At 32.8% G+C, this 21,818-nt stretch overlaps 1 protein-coding gene across 2 annotated transcripts in view; it reads right to left on the bottom strand.

The window, feature by feature from the left end:
* E(z) (histone-lysine N-methyltransferase E(z)) overlaps positions 1-21,818 on the bottom strand; it is a 50,950-nt gene that overhangs the window by 6,927 nt on the left and 22,205 nt on the right. For both annotated transcript variants that reach the window (XR_013885046.1, XM_080180542.1), the window contains exons 17-24: positions 12,340-12,397; positions 11,116-11,176; positions 10,506-10,609; positions 10,082-10,169; positions 9,022-9,119; positions 8,184-8,313; positions 5,049-5,118; positions 1,318-1,400 (exon numbers count right to left, since the gene is read on the bottom strand). Coding sequence is in view for 1 of the 2 variants with exons in the window: in XM_080180542.1 (XP_080036668.1) it covers positions 1,318-1,400; positions 5,049-5,118; positions 8,184-8,313; positions 9,022-9,119; positions 10,082-10,169; positions 10,506-10,609; positions 11,116-11,176; positions 12,340-12,397 (692 nt within the window). In the remaining variant the exon portion in view is untranslated. The remainder of the gene's footprint in view (positions 1-1,317; positions 1,401-5,048; positions 5,119-8,183; positions 8,314-9,021; positions 9,120-10,081; positions 10,170-10,505; positions 10,610-11,115; positions 11,177-12,339; positions 12,398-21,818) is intronic.

Below are 21,818 nucleotides of genomic sequence, written 5' to 3'. Positions count from 1 at the left end.
AAAAATCATTGGTAGAATAGTTTGGACACTGCTGCTTTGTACAACCTGAATCAAAATCTATTTAAAATCCAATGTCCCCCCCTCCATGCAAATAATAGAAAATCCAAATGAAAATCCATTTCATACTAGTAGAGTCTAACAAAACAGCAAATTATTAAAAGCGAAAATTTTCTAGAATTAGGGTAGGTTCGTCCGTCCGAAAAGGAAAGCTTTTCTCCCGTTAATTTAAGCATGTTATATTTGTCCTATCGATTACAAGCTTTGGATATTGATTAGGTACGATTTAGAAAGCGGAGCAACTCTATAATCGTTACGAGAATGTCCGTACGTCCATTTTAAACATGTTGATTTTTAACTTTTTTAACAACAAATTTTTGTGTGATAAAATCATCCGATTTTTCTGATTTTGGAATACTGATTCCTAAGGCAACAATACTATATAAAGAAGAAAAAAAGATTAAGCTAAGTAGGATATCAATTATATATTAACCAAGATAAAAACGTAAGTTCCAAATAACCTAATTTAGGGGTAGCAGCGATGCTTAGCATAATAATTTTGCTATTCTAGTATTTCGTGGTATTTTTATTTGTAATGCATGGACATCCACTCTATCTGGTTAAACAAATTCTACTTTTCTGTCCAATCTTACACTTTTTAAGAATAAGAAAATATTTTAAATTAAGTTAAGAAAAAGGGCGGATGTTTGAGCATTTTTTTTAGTTTAGGCAGAGGGAAGGCTAATTTCTTCGAAACAAGAACTTATAAGAATCTAACTTTTGAATTAAGCTTTCATAAGAATTCATTCATGCCAATCGCCTATCTGTCTGTCTGTCTGTCTGTCTGTCTGTCTGTCTGTCTGTCTGTCTGTCTGTCTGTCTGTCTGTCTGTCTGTCTGTCTGTCTGTCTGTCTGTCTGTCTGTCTGTCTGTCTGTCTGTCTGTCTGTCTGTCTGTCTGTCTGTCTGTCTGTCTGTCTGTCTGTCTGTCTGTCTATCTATCTATCTATCTATCTATCTATCTATCTATCTATCTATCTATCTATCTATCTATCTATCTATCTATCTATCTATCTATCTACCTAACTGTATCTATCTATCTGTCTGTCTGTCTATTTATCTATCCTATTATCTATCTATCTGATTCTAGCCTTGCCCCTTCTATCAGTCTCGACTTTGGATATAATCACTCCTCTATATATATAATATCTCTATACCTAGCTGTCCATCTATTTATCTATCTATGCCATGTATGCTATCTATGCTATGCTATTTATCTATCTCTCTACCTAACTGTCTCTATCTATCTATCTTATTCTCACCTTGCCCCTTCTATCAGCCTCGTCTTGGGAAATAATCTCTCCACAATATTCTGATATAAATTCATTCTTAAATGCAGACTCCTGATTTGCAATATTTATTAGATATCCATGGATTTATTAAACAAGGATGCAAGCATACATAAGAAAAAGAGCTAAAGAACAGATAGAGAGAGGGGACAATGAGATATTTGTTATACAAGTCATCAAAGTCCTGTAACAACGTTTGCTTATTCGTTAACTTAACAACTTTGAGGACTTTAGGGAATTGTTATTGGTTGTATGATTAAGTTGAGTGTTAAAAGGTTTCAACCACTAATTTTAATCTACAGAAGAGGTAATTTTGTGTATTATTAGGGATGTACATCAATTTATCGACCATTAGCTTATCCCTTTAGATCCCTGAAAAAAAAGCACGGGGGGACACAAACGGACAAAGTGAGTTATAAAGCATATATGCTTAGTGGCCATAATAAAAGAAGTAGAAGTATTTTATGAAGAATAATAGAAAACACCAAAATTGTAGCATGACCAACAACATACAGACACACAGTAAGAAGGATCCTAAGCTTTATCAAACATACTTTCCGTTTTAAAACTCAAAGCAGCCAAAAAAAACCCTAAAGTAATTTTCTTCACTGTAAATATTTCAAGTTTTGGACCTAATAAAAATATCTATAACCAATGCAATGATTGTAAAATGTTTATTTGGCTGCAAGCTATCTAGTTTTCAGCTGAAAGCATTTAAAAATAATCTGTAGCACAAATACTCTATAACTATACTATATGTACGTCCTTAAAAGTAAGGAAAGGTATAACCAATGACCTATTAACATGTGATTAGCCTTTTACTATTTATGGTTTAAAGATTAACAAGGATGACTGCATCCATAACCTATTAATGATCTAAAAACAGGTGATTAGCCTCTTACAATCTATCTTAGGTAGCAGCCGGGAAAATCACACCTCCCCAATTGCAATACGGACTAACTGACGGACGGACAAGGTGAATTATAGAGGAGCTTAGTAACAAAGTAAAATTGTTAGTTCCAACAAATTTTTCTATCAATAATTCTCAAAAATATAGAAAAATAAAAATCTTAACTAAAAGTTTATATCTATGAACGATATGAGTGATCAGGGATCTAAAGGGATAAGAAAATGGCCGATAAGTTGATGTACATCCCAAATGTTGATACATAAAATTACCACCACTGTAAATTACAATTAGTGTTTGAAACGTTTGGACTCTCAACTTAATGAGCCAACTAATAAAAATTCATTTAAAGTCTCCAATGTTGTTAGGCCAACGATTATGAAAACGTTATCATAAAACTTTGGGGACTAGTGTAATAAACAGTCCAATGTTCCTTCCTTTCCTACTATGAACTATATGAGTGATACTAAAGTAAAACTCCTCCAAGCGTAAATAAAGACAAACTCCAAATACAAAATGAAATCTAATAACAAGTTTACAACCTAAAGGATCATAAACCCATGGGGACAGGGATTTGACCATGGAGGATAAATCTTTTACTGATTCTATTTTTAAGTAGAGGGAGGGAGAGGACATATTTAACTTCTATCTCAATTTATTCTTAATTATTGATTTAATTTTATCTTTGTAAAACCACCATTACCACTGACGTCATATATTTTTATAAAAACTATATTTAAAAAACAACATGTCAAAAACATCCTATCAAATTGATGAAAGTGTGTGTAAAAATAAGAAATAAACTTATCAAAGCAAATTTTTAGAAATCTGTTTTTTTGACAAACGTACTATGTAATTAGAAGTAATAATTTAGATTACAATTTATGAAAATTAGTGGTTGTAACGTTTGAATACTCAACTTAATAAACCAACCCATCAAAATTGAGGAAAAGTCCCCAAAGTTGTTAAGCAAACGAATAAGAAAACGTTATTTTAAAACTTTGGGGACTAGTGTAATAGACAGCCCTCTCTCTCTGAAAAAGTGTACCTCTTAATCTAATATGAGATTATAACCTGAATGATTCATTTCTTCTAGAATCTATTACAGTGACTTGCAACAAAGTTAGTTACCATAGTACAAAACTGCAGAATATAAAGGGAAGATAAATGAATGAATATCGCTATGCCAATAATGAATATAGATGTTCTTGTGATATTGATATTTTGGAAATAATAATAATATGACAAGCTTTTTGTCTCAATGATTGGACTGACTGAGTGATGCTCTTTAGGGAAGCTTTATAAATGTATTGGGATGATTTAAGGTTTTCTATTACCCATTCTCTCACTCTCTTTATACGATTGTTGCAAAGTGGCTATTAGAAAAAAAAGTCGTCCAATTGCTATTTGTGTATAGTCACATGTTTTAACGAAGTCAAAGAAGCATTAAATGTAAAGTTACATTTTTATTATTAATTTTAAATTGAAATTTGTGTCCAAATTCAAAGAATTACATATGAAGTTTATCTAAAGCAAACATTAGAAGATTTCCCGAGGGCTATTTATTTTCTTAAAAAATAATTTAGAAAGTATATAAAAACGTTCATATATAAAGAAGAGACGTAATAAGTTTTTGTTGATACACAGCAAAATAAAAATTACTGCTAAAAACATAGGGCAAAATAATAGAGAACTTGACCAAAGTTTCGGTAGAAAAGTAGAACATTTGTTCAGGAAGGGAGGGGACATTGGGCTTTTTATTACTCTAGTCCCCAAAGTCTTATAATGAACAAATTTTGGGTCTTTTAACGAATTTTGATTAGTTGGTGCATTGAGTTGAGTTGTAAACAACAGAATCGGTAAGTTTAGTGTATTATCATTGGGGATGTACATCAATTTACCGGTCATTGTCTAATCCTTTTAGACCCCTGACATTTGTTACTTAAACGTCTCAAAACGGTAAAAAAATCCAGGAAATTTTTCACGGGTTTCTAGAAACAATGTCTGAGTAATAAAACTAGATAAATCTCAACTCATAGCTTCAATAAGAGTAAAATAACGAGCTTGTAATTCTTTTGGATATAAAAGATAGAAACATAGACAATAGTATTATAGATAGATACATGAATACGTAATTTAAAAAAACTAAGAAGATTAGTTTTATATATACTGATGCCTATTTAGGATTTAAAAAAAGATTACTATCCCTTCGTGTAAAGACACATAAACTTCATAGAAATACTAGAAATTATTTTTTAAATTTAGCTAAAAGTATTAAAAATTCCCTATAAAACGACCAAGCTAATATTACTTGATTCACTTTTACAAGAGACAAAATGAATTAAAAATGATTGCTAAAATCGAAATTTATCTTCTTGTCTTAGAATAGTGCATTTAAAAAAAATAGGTTAAAAACATACTAACTTTAAAATATAAAAATTCTCTTTCATAAAAAAAGAAACCCATAATCCACATTCTATATTTGCTCAAAGACATCTACTTACTGAAGAACTATTTACTAGTATTTCGTTATGCTTTTGGATGAAAAACCGATAAAATAAGCACAAAGCCTCTGTTTTGGATGGCCCTTGGGCCTTACAACTGGCAAGAAAGCATCAACAAAATTTTAATTGGTGAAAAAAGTAAAACCATATAACCTTATAGGTAGGTGTGCCTTTTTTTCAAAATGAACTAAAATTGATTATCAAAAATAGTAATATCTTAATTAATGGACAGACAAACATTAATATATTTTTTTAACAAGTAAATTAAATCTGGATATATTTTCTAAATTCCTTGATAAAAATTCCCCAACCGGCGACATCTGAGGGCGCCATAAACAACTTCTTACCAAGGCCTCGTTGTACCTGAAAAAAAAATCACATCATTATGAAGAATATTCGTTTTTAGTTTCTGAATTTGTTATTTACAAATTAATGTACATCCTCAATGACGAAGGACAAAATTCTCCCTTCTATAGATAAAAAATTATTGATTGAAAAGTTTGGACACCATTGGTCCATTACTAGAACAATCACAATTCACAAGTAACCAAAGTTTTGAGCCAACGAATCAGATCATTATGGGTACGTGTGTTCAGTCCATTGTTCCTTTTTCCCTGATTTGCATAATGTAGTTTTCATAATAATATCACCAATTTTGTATTTTCATGATACAATTTGTAGTAAAGCAAGACAAATAAAACTTTAACAACTCAAACTTCTCAACATATCAGGGAGGTTGGGGACATTGGGTTGTTAATTACACTAGTCCCCAAAGTTTCATAATAACATTTTCTTATTCGTTGGATTATAATACAAAGTAGAACGATGTCTGTCTGTCCGTCCCTTAAGATCTCGGTAACCACTGAATCGATCGGATTCTACTCTTCAGGGTATCTACCTATCGGTCCTGTGGTGGTTTTAAGCTATTTTCTTGGGGGGTGGGACACCCCCAACCCTCCCAAAAATGAAAATTTACCCCACCCCCCCCCCAAAAAAAAAAAAAATAATTTTCTTGAGAACACATTAGACTATGAGCAGCACCAGTAGTAATTTTCTTGAGAACACATTAGACTATTTTTTTTACGAATTTTGCAAATTCGTTATTTAATCGAGAAAATGTTTTCCTTCTGGGTAGGTGCGAAAATTTGCGATCCGTTCTGCTGGGTAAGTAATAGAAAATGTAATTATACCTCTTGGGGCAAAGCCCCTAGAGGCTAGGGCGAAGCCGCTAGTCCTTTTAATAAAGTAAAAGGATCTGTGTGTGTGTACCTAAGGATCTCACTAACCACTTAACCGATATGGCTCTCCTTTACAGGGTAACTTCTCATAGGTCCTGGGAAGGTTTATGACTATTTTGGGGGAGAATATCACCACCCTTCTAAGAGAAATCGCCCCAAGAAAAAATTATCCCCAAATTTTTCATTCATTTTTTAAACTACAGTTAAAAGAAGGAGGGGGGGGGGTCGACTTCCTTCCTCGAGGGCCCATATAGGCCTCCAGGGGCATTGCCGCTAGTAAGACAAATCCCATTAAGAAATTATAAGAATAATAAATATTATTTATCACAACAGCAACTAATGCATAATTTCTTGGTTTCAATCTTACCATTACAGCCTTATATCTATTTGCAATTATGTTTTTGCAAATAAGAAACACTTAAGGAATTCACAGCGCACATTGGATATGTTTTTAAAAGAAGCAAAGGCAGAATTTTTTTAATAGTAATAAAAAATACTGTAGCTATGCAAAAACCTTGACACTTTAAAAACATAACTTTATTGTTCTACACTAATTTGAAAATTATAACATTCAAAGAGGGTCAAGTGACGAATATTTCAATATTTTAAAGTTCATTGGAGTAATGTAATAAAATAAGCGTTACATTATAACAAGGCCCTCACCTCTATTATTAAGTGTCAAAAGCAGTAAATTCAGAACAAAAAATACATTAAAAATCAATATAGAATAACAAGGATGACAACATCCATAAAAAAAGTAGCTTCCTATTACCACAATATACAATGTTATATGCGAAGCATCTTAGTAATCAAGTCCTTCAAATGTAAGAATGTCCTTAAATAGTATAATGTATTTAAGAAGTTTTGCAACAAATTTACTTACCATTTTGTTTAGACTTATGCATTATTCAGTTCTGACACTCTTCAAATGTCAATGTTACTTTGTCCTACCATTCAGAGCTTCGCTTTTATAGATGTTGTCATCCTTTTAAAAAGAAAATAGTACCGTATATTTCTTTTGAATATTAAAACATCAAATATTAAATAGAAAATGTCGGTTTTTTGAAAAAAATTCAAGTTGAAGAATGATAACTCTTTAAAAAGTATGTTTATTCAAAATAACCTAAAATCTAAAATATAGAAAGTTGGCTATTAGAAAAGAGCAGCATATTACACTAAGTTTTTAAAAATCAAGGAGGGATATTTAATAAAAGAAAATTGTTATAAAGTAGTTAACTTGAATTTAGTGAACTACATATTTTTTTCAGTTCATTAGTTTAAACTACATATTTTGAACATTTCAATTTTCTACCGGGTAGTTTTAAAATCAAGACTTGAAAATCATATTTTTTGGATATATGCAGCATAAATGGCTATCCTGTTTCCCCCAAAACAGCATGATGACTATTTTGGTGGTGCCAAATTAATTGCTATTTATTGTAATACAAAATTATATGTAAATGGTATTCATGTAACTTATATTTGCAATCAAACTTGTTAAATGCACTTCATGCAACTATCCATTTTAATTTTCCGCCAGTTAAAACTTATTTAAAATTTTAATAGTTTTCATAGCTTTTGTACATATATGCAATAAATGAAGCAATTTCTAATGCAGTTTTGAGAGAAAACCATTTACTTTTGTTTGTCTAAAATAAACAAACAAACTTCTAAAGTTCTTAGTAAATAAATAAGAGTATTGTTTGGATATTCTCAGCATAAACTGTTTTTGTTTAATAGTTTTTACTTCAGTTTAATCTACAAAATACATTTTTTATAAAATAAAATATTTATAAATAAGATGAATATTAAATTTTCAATAAGCAAATGAAAAGTATCTTTAGGATCTCGTAAAGAAATGTATTTTTTAACTTCTATTTTGAATGAATGTTGTGAATTATAATTTATTTTCCATTAGAGGCTATGCCTCAAGGATTCCAAGAGCGATTTCTCTTGGAAGGGTGTTGATAACCTCCCCTAAAATAGTTATATATCTTCTCAGGAGCTATGAGGAGCGATTTCTCTTGGAAGGGTGTCGGCAACCTCCCCCAAAATAGTTATATACCTTCCCAGGAGCTATAAGGAGCTACACTTTAAAAGGATAACCATAACGGTTCAGCGGTAACGGAGATCCTTTGGTACAGACAGAGAGATCCCGTTACTTTCATAGACCAATTAAAAATAACTTACCATAACATTTCTACACGAAATCTTTGATACATCATACTGATCAGCCCCACACAGCGTGCACAGGTCGGGGTCACACTCTCTGACCGCAAGGAAGCACGGACATTGCTTTGTAGTACACTGTGCTTTACATCTAGATACAGAGGTTGCGTGATTTAATCATGTCATATTGCGACTAAATCAAAAGAATACACTCTCAAATTGCCAGGAAACAAGGACATTGCTTTGAAGTACACTGTGCTTTACATCTAGATGCAGAGGTTGGGTGATTAAATCATGACATATTGCGACTAAATTAAAAGAATACACTCAAATTGTTAGGAAGCAGGGACATTGCTTAGTAGTACATTGTGCTTTACATCTAGATACAGAGGTTGCGTGATTAAATCATGACAAATTGCGACTGAATAAAAGATGGATAGAAAACGCTCTCTAATGGCTAGGAAGCAGGGACATTGCTTAGTAGTACACTGTGATTTACATCTAGATACAGAGATTTCGTGATTAAACATGACATATTGCGACTAAATATCAAGAATCCACTCTCAAATTGCCAGGAAGCACGGACATTGCTTCGTAGTACACTGTTCTTTACATCTAGATACAGAGGTTGCGTGATTTAATCATGGCATACTCTGACAAAAAAAATAGATGGATATGATAGAAAGTAACAGATTACAAATTCTCCAATCACTAGGAAACATACACATAGCTAAACTGCACTGCTTTGTAAATAGGGCCAATCTGTACATTGCAATACAATTATATAGACGCAAACAAAACTTTTTACAAAGAGACGGCTAGAAAGTATAATAAAAGATAGATTAAGATTGATAGATACCTGCACCCAGGAAACCGATTTGTACAGTCAGAAGAACATAAACAAAACTTCTCGCAAAAGTTTGTGGCCTTCACACAAGGACAGGTATCATCACAAGACTAAATTAGAAACAAATATACAATATAAATAAATGACTAAGCAACTAGACAATAACATAAATCAAATTTACACCCCCAACCCATTAAAATTTTCAAGTTACAAAGAAGAATTTTGTTTTTTTGATAATAGAAATTTTCAGATGGAAGGAAAAGTACTCGTAGAAGTATGCATTTCGAGGGGAAACATAAACACACACACTTGTATTTACCTTATTTACCTGTCCTGGATGGTCACATGGTAAGTAGTTATGAACAGGATCTGGTCCATTGTCCTTCACACACACTCACACTCGCACACACCTAAAGACACACACACACTTGTATTTACCTGTCCTGGATGGTCACAAGGAAAGTAGTTATGTACAGGATCTGGTCCATTGTCCTTCACACACACTCAAACTCGCACAACACACAAAGACACATACACACTTGTATTTACCTGTCCTGAATAGTCACATGGAAAGTAGTTATGAACAGGATCTGGTCCTTTGTCCTTTACACACATACACACACACACACTTGCATTTACCTGTCCTGGATGGTCACATGGAAAGTAGTTATGAACAGGATCGGGTACATTGTCCTTCACACACACCCACACATACACACACACACATACTTTTATTTACCTGTCCTTGGTGGTCACATGGAAAGTAGTTATGTACAGGATCTGGTCCATTGTCCTTCACACACACTCACACTCGCACTCGCACACACACACACACACACACTTGTATTTACCTGTCCTGGATGGTCACAAGGAAAGTAGTTATGAACAGGATCTGGTCCAATGTCCTTCACACACACATACACTCGCACACACACACACCCACACACACACTTGCATTTACCTGTCCTGGATGGTCACATGGAAAGTAGTTATGAACAGGATCTGGTCCATTGTCCTTCACACACACATACACTCGCACAACACACACACAAACACACACACTTGCATTTACCTGTCCTGGATGGTCACATGGAAAGTAGTTATGTACAGGATCTGGTCCATTGTCCTTCTTCAATTGGATCTTCTTGCAATGATTCGACCTAACAAATAATATTCTTGAATAGGTATGGATTGTAGATGATAATTTGAAACAGTAAGTAGTGTTCCAAGTTTCATACATTCTATTCTTTTAGGGAAGCCTCTCCCCTTAAAAAGTGGTTAATTTAAGAAAAGGCATGATACCCATTTAACTTACTCATCAACTTCTATTTATATGACCAATATAGATATATATGGAAATCGAAATTTTATTTCATTTTTCGTAGAAAAATGCATGTAAGACGATACTATACATGATTTTTCAGATTGTCTTTGAATTAGTTCTAATCCAGCGGATACTAATCGGTTTAAAAGCCATACACTGGAAAACAACTTACCACATTCGCTGTTGATTTTTCTTTTTCTTCTTTTTGGGTGGAGTGTATTCTTTTTGAGATTCTGTGTCCAAATAATCTTTCTCTTGAGCAGCTCTCTCATATACCTGCACAGAATTGCCGATAAATTGATGTACATCCCAATAATGATACACATCCCCTTATGTAGATTAAAATTAGTGGTTCAAATGATTGAACACTAAATATAATCAACCGATCAAAATTCATAAAGTCCGCAGTGTTAAGCTAACGAATAAGAAAAGGTGAGTATAAAACTTTGGGGACTAGTGTAATAATAAGCCCTTTTCCCCTCTCTCTCTGAGTTGCACCAGTCCCCAATGTTTTAATTATCTTCAATTCTTTAATTCTTATTCATTGGCCTAACAACTTTGTGGTCTTTTAATGTATTTTGATTGGTTGATTAATTACGTTGAGTGTTCAAAGGTTTCAATCATTAATTTCAATCTACAGAAGTGGTAATTTTGTGTAGCATCATTAGTGATGTATATTCAACGTATATCAATTTATTTGTCTTATTCCTTTAGATCTGTGCATACCCTCCCTGCTTCACACTATAGATCAGCTATGCTAATAACAAGGACAAGTATAATACCTGTTTACATAACTTTGTAACCATCATTTGAGCAATGGCGCAGTAGTTGCCGGGAAACACTCTAAAAAACAATACATTATTTTATTAGTTTCTAATAATAACCAAGGAGGGAGGAGACAATGGACTATAAATTAAACATACCAGTCATCATATTTTAATTTATTTATACATTCTCTCATCCGTTAGCCTAAAAGTTTGAGGACTTGAATATTAATTCTGGCAGTTTTCAAACTTTTCCACCAATAATTCAAATTTACAGACATGACAATTTTGGGGAATATTCCTTTTGTAACATCGCCACATAAGGGGCGATGCGTCGTATTTTTAAAATGGCTTTTTATAGGTTTTTTAGGCTAGGTTAGGTTATATTGGGTTAGGTGATTGGCCCCGCAGGGTTAGAGCCCCACGCAGGGGCTAGAAATAGAAGAAAGCTAATGTGAAAAATACGAAAAATCGCCCCATAAGGTGCGATGTTACGAAAAGGGACTGTACCCCAATTTTGTTTATAATAATTGTGGGTGTATACCATCTTTTCGTTACCGAACGATTCATGAAAAATGACAGATCAAAAAATTCGAAAACACAAATTTATTGTTTATTAATTGATTTTGTCATCCTGTTAAAATAACAATTAACAAGTATGACAACATCCATATGAAGCGAAGCACAAAAATCAAGGATGGACAAACGAACAATAAGAGTTATAGAGCAGATGTTCAGAAATAGGGAAAATATACAGGGAATCATCACCAATAATTACAGCCTTCTATCTTCAATAGCCTAGAAAATCACATTTCTCCCGTAGCATCAGGGACGGACGGACAGACTAAGTGAATTACAGAGTAGCTTCGATTTTTACTAATGATAAACATGGACAAACGGACAATGAGTTGCATAGAGCAGATGTTTAGAAAGAGAGATAGGGTTTCATCGTCTATCTTGAATAGCCAAGAAAATCACATCTCCTCCATAGCATTACGGACAGGCGGACAGACAAAGTGAATTACAGAGTAGCTTCGCTTTTAAATACCTGTATAAAACTCTAAAACAAGAAGGACAAAACATACAAAAAGAGCTAAAGAGCAGATGTTTAGAAAGAGAGGGTTTCATCGCCCAATATTACGACCGTCTATCTTCAATAGCAGCAAAGAATATCACATTTCTCCCATAGCTTTTCTTACGGACGGACAAAGTGAATTACAGAGTATCCTCACTTTTAAATACCTGTACAAAACTCTAAAAAGACTTTCTTCTCCCCCGCTCCAAACATCTTCTTTTGTACCTTAGAGTAAAAAAATATTTAAGTAGGTAGGTAGTCATTAGTAGTCCCCAAAGTTTTATAATAAAGTTTTCTTATTCGTTCGCTTAAAAACCTTGGGGACTGAAGTGAATTTTGATTGGTGGGATAATTAAGTTGAGTGTGCAAACGTTTAACCACCAATTTTAATCTACTAAAGAGATAAAACCAACCTTATTCGACGTTCACTCAAAGCCCCAAAAATAATGGACTTAAAAGTGTATTAAACTGTATATAAGACATTTGCGAATATATTGGTACCATTAATTTGCCTCTGAGATAAAAAAAAGTATGTTTTTTTGATATTTTTCTCTTGCAACAAATCAAATTTCAAAATTGAGTCACCAAAAATGTTAAACTAATTTTTGCTCTAAAACAATCATTTTTTGGAGTTAGAAAGTGCTTAATACCTCATTTTAATCGCTTGGCATTGCTTTATAATGTACAGGTAATTACTTGGTTGTTTTTAGAACAGTTGACTAAAAAATCGAGGTTTTGTGATTAACCCACTTTTGTTGTTACTCCATAAATGATATTTTTTTTCTCCAAAATTTTTGGCTGTAAAGAAGCTTTATATATCCATATAACATCCACCAAAATTTGACTTTTGATATATTATTTATAAGGTTCCACGACAAACGTAAGAGTCCCAAACGTCAGAGTGGAAAAACATCAGAGTGGACAAACGCAAGAGTCCCAAACGTCAGAGTGGGACAAACGTCAGAGTGGGACAAACGTCAGAGTGGGACAAACGTCAGAGTGGACAAACGCAGGATTTTTGGGACAAACGTCAGAGTGGACATTTTATAAGTAAAACGTATGAGTCTCGATTTTATAATCATTACCATATAAAAACATAACAATGACTCTGGACAAGCACAATATTTTCTTTATAATTAGGTTAGGTTAGGTTATAGGCTAGGGGGCCGAGCGCCCGCGGCTAGGCAGGCTAGGGGGCCGAGCGCTGCGGCTAGGTAGGCCAGGGTGCTGAGTGCTGCAGCCAGAGTCATTTTCTTTATGATTAGGTTAGGTTAGGTTATAGGCTAGGGGGCCGAGCGCCCGCGGCTAGGCAGGCTAGGGGGCCGAGCGCTGCGGCTAGGTAGGCCAGGGTGCTGAGTTTGATAATTTTTTATAAGATTTTTTGTCATATAATTAAAATAGCATAGACTCTGATGTTTTACTTAAGCAATGTTCACTCTGACCTTTGTCCACTCCGACGTTTGTCCCACTCTGACGTTTGTCCACTCTGACGTTTGGGACTCTTGCGTTTGGGACTCTTGCGTTTGTCCACTCTGACGTTTGGGACTCTTACGTTTGGGGTAGGACCATTTATAACATCACCAGAAGGAATTGAATTTTGGAGAAAAAAATATCAATTTATATTTTGCACTGCTATGCATTGTTCTTGTTCTTGTTTCTAAAAAATATTTATATAATTAAAAAGAGAATTATTTAACGCTTCTATAGGTATGTTTATCATTTTTCTAGCTTAAATATAACTATAATTTCAGCATTTTTAAACATGATCATATTCAAGTTATTTTAACAACTATTAAAAAATTTTTACCATGCAAAACAAGGTGTTATAAAGTGTAGGATCCCTCACAATATCTATCTGTCTGTATATAATGCATTACACATGTAATGCTAATAGAGAGTATGCTATAAGAGTGCTCTTATATTCAAAGCTATTAAAGTGTTTAGAGTATATGCCATTAGATAATTCCAAGAGTCAATGATATTAGATGTAACTTAAATTCCTAGCTATCAGAGTATAATATAAGAGTATTTGTTGCAAAACTACTTAAAAACAGAATACTGTTTAAGGGCATACTTATATTTGTAAGTAACAATTCTGCACTGCGACTCTGATAGGAAATTGACAACATATTCATATGTGCTTTACTAAATCAATCATTACTTGGACTAATTTAATTAAATTAGTTTTTTTTAGGTTTTTGATAATTCATACAACCCCCTTAAGTTATTCATTACAATAAAATACAATTTTAAAATTTATTTACTGTGTAAATATGCATAAATATAACGTTTTTACTGACAATTAGGTTGATTTTTACTCAAAGCATATTTCTTGTAGACAATAAAATGATTATAACTTTCGTTCTATTTAAGATAAATTGATGAAATAAAAAGTATATTCAATTTTATTATGCTGAGAAGTCACTCATTGATTTTCAGAAATAATAAACCCCTTTGAGTGGGGGAGGGGGGGGGGGGGCCTTGAGTATCGAAAAAAGAAACTATTGTAAATTTCTTTTCTATTGTGGGTTTTAATGATTCATATTGCAGCCAAACTGTTTTTAGGCAATACCCATTTGTCTGTCTGTCTGTCTGTCCCTCTGTCTGTCTGTCCTTTTGTCTGTCTGTCCCACCACTTGTCTGTCTATCTGTCTAACTGCCTCTCTTTTGGATTTCAATGAATCATCTAGCATAGCCTAATTGTAATTTGTTAATGCCTCAAAGACTGTCTATTACTATTTACCTGTCCCTCTGTCTGTCCGTCTGTCTATCCCTCCGTCTGTCTGATCATTCACAGGTTCTCTATTGGATTTTATGTAATTAATTGTCTATTATAGTCAAACTTTGATAATTCTTCTTGCCTGTCTGTCTGTCTATCTGCTGAGTTTCTACCCTTGGTCTAACAGACTGATTCACTTAATTTATAAAAAATTAGATTTAACTAATAATATGGTGGTATCTTGCACCAAGAGATACACAAATAACCTTGTGTTGAAAAAAACAAATAAAAAATTATTCAATTTCTTCTATGAAAAAAAGCGTAATACATGTTCCTTAAATCTCTTTGTATATCAAAAATATGTTTCAAATTTATAATATCAGGTTATATTCCATTAATTTATTAACAACTAAATTTTTTGACACCCCACTTATGACTTTTAACAGCCCCCTTAAACTAAAATCAAGGGTTATTTTATTAAGATTTTATCAAAACTACTTTACATAAGAAATTTATTACATTTCAAAATTTTTTTATAAAAAGAGGATTGGGATATATCTCCCTCCCAACATTAACTTTGAGCACTATTGTAAAATATATTAAAAGTTATAAACATATATCTATCAAGATCATTAAAGGAATTAATTCAAGTTTAAGGGGGGGGGGGGGGTTAATGCAACCATCTCGTAATCAATGCGCAAATTGCACTTAGAATTCGAATTTCGTTACAAAACTTGGCATGAGTAATCCTTGGTATATCTATTTTCCCAAAATGAAACAAAAAGTTGGAAAAGTGATGGCTAACAGCTGGCGGCTTAGTCGTTTAGCCGTTTTTGGGCTATATTCAGGGCAAAACTATCATTAATTACATAGGAATCAACTTTTTAAAACATATTTTTGCTTTAAATATCCATTTTTAAAATTTCTTGTACCAGCTGCTAAATGGCTAGAACTGGCTGAAAATGGCTGGGAGCGGCTAAGAGTATGAAGAGTAGATAGGGCTTGTGACATGTCTAGGGGTAGGTTTTTATTGGTACCAAGCTCAAAAATACTACTATAAATAGTGGGGGTCCATACATTTGGCAGCTGGGGCTGTTACACAGACTGTTAAAAACCTACCTAGAGACATGTCACAAGCCCTATCTACTCATTCTACTCTTGGCCGCTCCCAGCTGAGCTGCGGCCGTTAGCAAGCTGCCATATGGATGTTGTGTGGTATTTTTGAGCGCAGCACCCATAAAAACCTACCCTTAGACACATCAAAAGCCCTATCTACTCATCATACTCTTGACCACTCCCAGCTGTTTCCAGCCAGTTCTAGCTGTTAAGTGGGTGGTACTGAAAATTTAAATATGTTTATTGGTATAATTTAACATACATTAAAGCAAAAGTATGTTTAAAAAAAACCTACCCTAGACATGTCACATCTTCCAAAGTCAAAATTGCATAAATATATATAATACAATTTTTGAGGTCACAATTTACTATAAATACTAACACTATCTGTGTAAAAACTTTGAGGGAAACCCCAAATAAAATTAATGGTCTTTTTATCAATAAAGGGGGTTTAGTGTTGGAAGGTGAGCAAAATTGATTGAATATTGAGCTAAAATTTTGAAACTGCCTGGTTACAGTAGTTACTGCATCTAAATGAAAACCAAATTAAAATTTTTATTTTTAAGTTATGTAAGAAAAACTCTGCAAAAATGGAATTTGACTTTGCAGATTACTTGCTACACCTTCATATGTTATAATTGAGACTGATCCATTTTTTTGGTAAATTTCAGGTTTATATTGACAAACTAGAATTGAAATTTTGTAAAAATCTTTAAAATTCAGATCACACAAAAGAACTAAAAAAAAAATTTTTTTTTGCAGATTTCAAAAACTTTGCAGTGCTCATGAGGTCACAATTATTGCATCACAGAAAAATATTTAGCATGGGTCATTTTTTTGCTTAAATCAACCAAATTTTACTGGGGGCAAAACTTTTATCAAAATTTTTCCAGGGCGGGATGATTTAATCTACAATATATACTTTTGGCTGTTGACAGCTGTTCTCAGCCATTTTTGGCAGTTTTTAGCTGTTATGACAGCGAAATCTAGAAATTAAAAAAAGTTCTTTTAGTAATATGTCCATGACATAAAGTTATAATGTTAATTAAGAAAAGTTTAATTCCATGGAAATATTCAATTTTTTTATATCCTTATAAGCCATTACCCAGCTGCCACTATTTTTGGTAGTATTTTTCAGCTCAGCACCCATTAAAACCTATCCCTAATGGATGATTCCTACATGATTATTGATGGATTTGCCCTGAAAATAGCCCAAAAACGGCTAAACAGCTGAGCAAACAGTGCCATTTGTGCATTGATTACATGATGGTTGCCTTAACCCCCCCCCCCCTTAAGCTTAACTTTTTGTTAAATTTTGAAAAACAGACCTACCAAGGATTACACATGCCAATTTTCATAACAAAATTTGGATTAATTAATTATGGGATGGCTGCATTAACTCCCCCCCCCCCCCCCCCCTACATATGTATGAGAACTTCCTCATGTCCCAATTTACTAATTAAAAGTTGTACAGTACAGTTGTACAGAATATTGCAAGATTATTTTAGTAAAGTCTGGTAATTAATTTATCTAAAAATAGATAGCATATAATTATCTAAATCTGTGACTTGTTTATATACACCCTCCTTAAACACCCCCAACCCCACTTTATTTTAAGGGGTGTAAATTTATTTCCTTTACACCCCCTTGGAATTTATAGAGGGGTGTATCTGAGGGTGTAGGCTCTTGTCAAGAGGGTGGACATGGGTGAAAACCTAGGGAGGTGTATCCATCCCCCTTAATTTTACAAGGGTGGTGTAAACAACCCCTATACCAACCTTTTGCACGCCTTTGATCTTAACTATACTTTCAGAGTCCATAACGTTGTAAATTCTGTAATTATTCTACAAAAATTATCTTCCTAAATTGATATATAATTTTCGGGGTGACGTGGGGTGGACTAAACATTAAAATTTTATGGAAAAAAAGATATCTTTAGAACATTCATGACTTGAAATTATCCCCCCTTTGTACTCAATACGCATTTTTTATTCTAAGTGCGTCAATTTTGCGTCTAAAGATACCCTTAGTTTAAGCATTAATTTCTCCAAAAAATGATGAAAAAAGATAAATTTTTTTTGATAAAATGATAAAAGTATATGTAAAATAAAATAAACAGCAAAAAAATGATAAAATTACGTTAAATAGAACAAAAATTAGAGCGTTTTTTATGCCTTATAAAATGCGTATTTCTCATGAAAATTGTTACGATTTCGTGTGTTGAGTAAAACTTTTATAAGTTTCCCATTTCTATAAGTGAGCGAGCCGCCGTGTCTGGTAACAATTATAGAGTTGCAATGGTTTCTCCTAACTTTGAGTTTAAAATCAAAAGAGCAATTCTATCAGTAAGAGTTATCTGTTTTGATTGTACAGAAGGTCAGACGCTTATAATAATTCAAACCTTTGCTTTAAAAAATCATACTAGTATTTTTTCTAACTTCTTAAAGGAAAGCAAACCATTTCATTTTTTTCTGAAAAAAGTTATATAATGAATTTTAAAATTTTATAATCTTTTGAATATTCTTTAACATGCATTACATTTACATCATTTTTATCAGGCATAAAACAATGGTATTTCAAAGGGACTGCAAAGGGCTAGAAAAGTAGCATAAAACCATCCAGAGTCTTAAATCTGAGAATGAATTACCTTAACCAAAACAGGATTAATTTTGAAAACCCAACTGGTTCAGTATTCAATGAATATTTCTTTGACCATGTTCAGCAAAAATGGCTGTATTTTGCCTAATTTTATAGTATATAAAAAAATCTGTTGTACGGCAACTTTTGAATGGTAATGCTAGCCTTTAAGACAAAGACCAAAAAGTAAGGTCATTTAAAACATGCTGAAATCAATTTGTGTACAACAATTATCCTATTTATCTGTTTTAAGTAGCAAAGCTACTCTATAATTCAAAATGTCCGTCCGTCCGTCCATCTGAAAGTATGAGCCAGAAAGAGGGAAACATGATTTTCTTGGCTCCTACAAAAGATAGAAGGCTGAAATTTTCATGGATTAAATATTCTCCATATTTTCACCAAGTTTCATTAATATTTGTCAATTAAATGGGGTGGGCTAGATCAATTCTTTGGTCTCTGGTTTCAGGAGGCCCATTTAGTTATGAGAAGTTCACATTAGATATGATACTTTTTGTATTCATAGTTTCAATTACAGATTTATAATGCTTGTCCACAGAACATTCAATATTTCCGCTTGCTGTGCAATTACAAATTGTGATAACGAAGTGACCCATTTTCACCTCCAAAAAGAACCCTTATTTTCTAGAGCAAAAGGTCAGTTGAGAAATGATACAAACACAAATTTATGTGAAAGACATCACCAACGTTTTATAAAATCTTACACATTTTTTGAAAAGTTTTGTTACAGTAAAACACATAAGAAACAGATAACCAAGGGCTTAAGGGTCATATCAGACGAATTTGCAAAAAAGTACAATCTAATTCATGGGAAAAAAATATGCGTGAACTGTGAAATATAGATAAAAAAGAATGGCCTTTGAGTACTGTTTCAGAGGATGAGAATGTAGAAACATCTATTGAAGTTGAATTTTGTGAAACTAATGAAAAAGAGGATGAGGTACAGCACCAAACCTCTTTTTCATCTAAATTTCTAGGTAATAATAATTTATTTATTGTACTGAAGCATTAAGTTTCCTATGAAATAATTTCAGATAATTCCTCTTATATATTAGCACTTACTTTGTTTTCCTATTAGTTTTATTTCTATGCTGTGCTACTTATGAATGTTTTCATTCTTGTTTTTCATGAATTTGGGGTTGCTGTAGGCACACCCCACATTTTTTTTTATTTTTACCCCCCCTTAAATATAAAAAGCTTAGACGTCCGTGCCTCCATGATAAAAAGATTTACCCCCCTCAAAGTAAACTCACTACTCCAAGTACCATTAAGTACCAAGTTGCATGAAGTTCAATACACTTCATGCAACTATCCCTTTTTAAAAATCTATTTTTCTCTAATTTTCTGTTTGAATTAAAAAGTAATGAATTTACACATGTATACAGAATGAAACAAAAATTTGGAAACCCCCCCCCCAAAAAAAAAAAAAAAACAGTAGACTTTTTGGTCTTTGTCCCAAAGGCTAGCATTACCATTCAAAAGTTGCCATACAACAGATTTTTTATATACTATAAAATTAGGCAAAATACAGCCATTTTTGCTGAACATGGTCAAAGAAATATTCATTGAATACTGAACCAGTTGGGTTTTCAAAATTAATCCTGTTTTGGTTAAGGTAATTCATTCTCAGATTTAAGACTCTGGATGGTTTTATGCTACTTTTCTAGCCCTTTGCAGTCCCTTTGAAATACCATTATTTTATGCCTGATAAAAATGATGTAAATGTAATGCATGTTAAAGAATATTCTAAAGATTATAAAATTTTAAAATTCATTATATAACTTTTTTCAGAAAAAAATGAAATGGTTTGCTTTCCTTTAAGAAGTTAGAAAAAATACTAGTATGATTTTTTAAAGCAAAGGTTTGAATTATTATAAGCGTCTGACCTTCTGTACAATCAAAACAGATAACTCTTACTGATAGAATTGCTCTTTTGATTTTAAACTCAAAGTTAGGAGAAACCATTGCAACTCTATAATTGTTACCAGAATTGTTACTTACAAATATAAGTATGCCCTTAAACAGTATTCTGTTTTTAAGTAGTTTTGCAACAAATACTCTTATATTATACTCTGATAGCTAGGAATTTAAGTTACATCTAATATCATTGACTCTTGGAATTATCTAATGGCATATACTCTAAACACTTTAATAGCTTTGAATATAAGAGCACTCTTATAGCATACTCTCTATTAGCTAAACTGACCGGGCTAGATTTGCTTGATTCACTTCACTAAGAGGTTTTTCATATAAAAATGTCTTCCCCGGTGGCTGCCGGAAAAAATGTCGAGAATTGATTGAGATTTGGAGAAACAGTTGGAAGTTGTGAAGTTTGCTTGTTGGAGTGTATAAAGCAAAACTAGCTGTGTCGAGTGACTATACCAAAAAGATACTAAGAATAAATACCAAAAAAAGATACCAAAAAGATACCTAAAAGATACCAAAGAGACACCAAAAAGATACCAAAGAGACACCAAAAAGATACCAAAAAGATACCAAACAGTTACCAAAAAGATACCAAGGAAAGATACCGAAAAAATACAAAAAAAATACCAAAAAAAAATACCAAAAAAACCCAAAAAAAATACCAAAAAAATATCAAAAAATACCAAAAAAAGATACCAAAAAAAGATACCAAAAAAAGATACCAAAAAAAGATACCAAAAAAAAATACCAAAAAAAGATACCAAAAAATATACCAAAAAAATACTAAAGAAAAGATACCAAAAAAAAGAAATAAGATACCAAAAAAATTGCTGTCAAGATGAGTACAGGACTTAATGCCAAAAGCCCACCCTGCTTAGTCTGCACAAATAAAATCACCAAAACGCAAGCATGTGTCATGTGCCATGTATGCCAAAGATGGACCCATACTGAATGTTCCAAAATTGCACCAGAGCTTTACAAATATCTTGTCAAGGAAAATAGACAAGGTTTCTCCATTAATTGGTGTTGTGAAGCATGTAGTGTGGCTAGTGAACTCCTATCAAATAAGGTAGCTGCCATGTTCAAGGATATCCAAGATATAAAAAATGATATTAGCCAGCTTCAAAAAGACAAAGATGATACAAATACTAGAGTAAGCAAACTAGAAACACGCTGTAACGAGAATGATAACAAACAAGAACAGTTAAAATCTAATGTTGAAAAAAATGT

Source organism: Acartia tonsa, chromosome 13 (genome assembly GCF_053477335.1).
Source record: "Acartia tonsa isolate MP-2025a chromosome 13, ASM5347733v1, whole genome shotgun sequence".
Taxonomy (NCBI): domain Eukaryota; kingdom Metazoa; phylum Arthropoda; class Copepoda; order Calanoida; family Acartiidae; genus Acartia; species Acartia tonsa.
The sequence above is the reverse complement of the archived record's forward strand: the minus strand, read 5'-3'. Positions and strand labels throughout refer to the sequence as shown.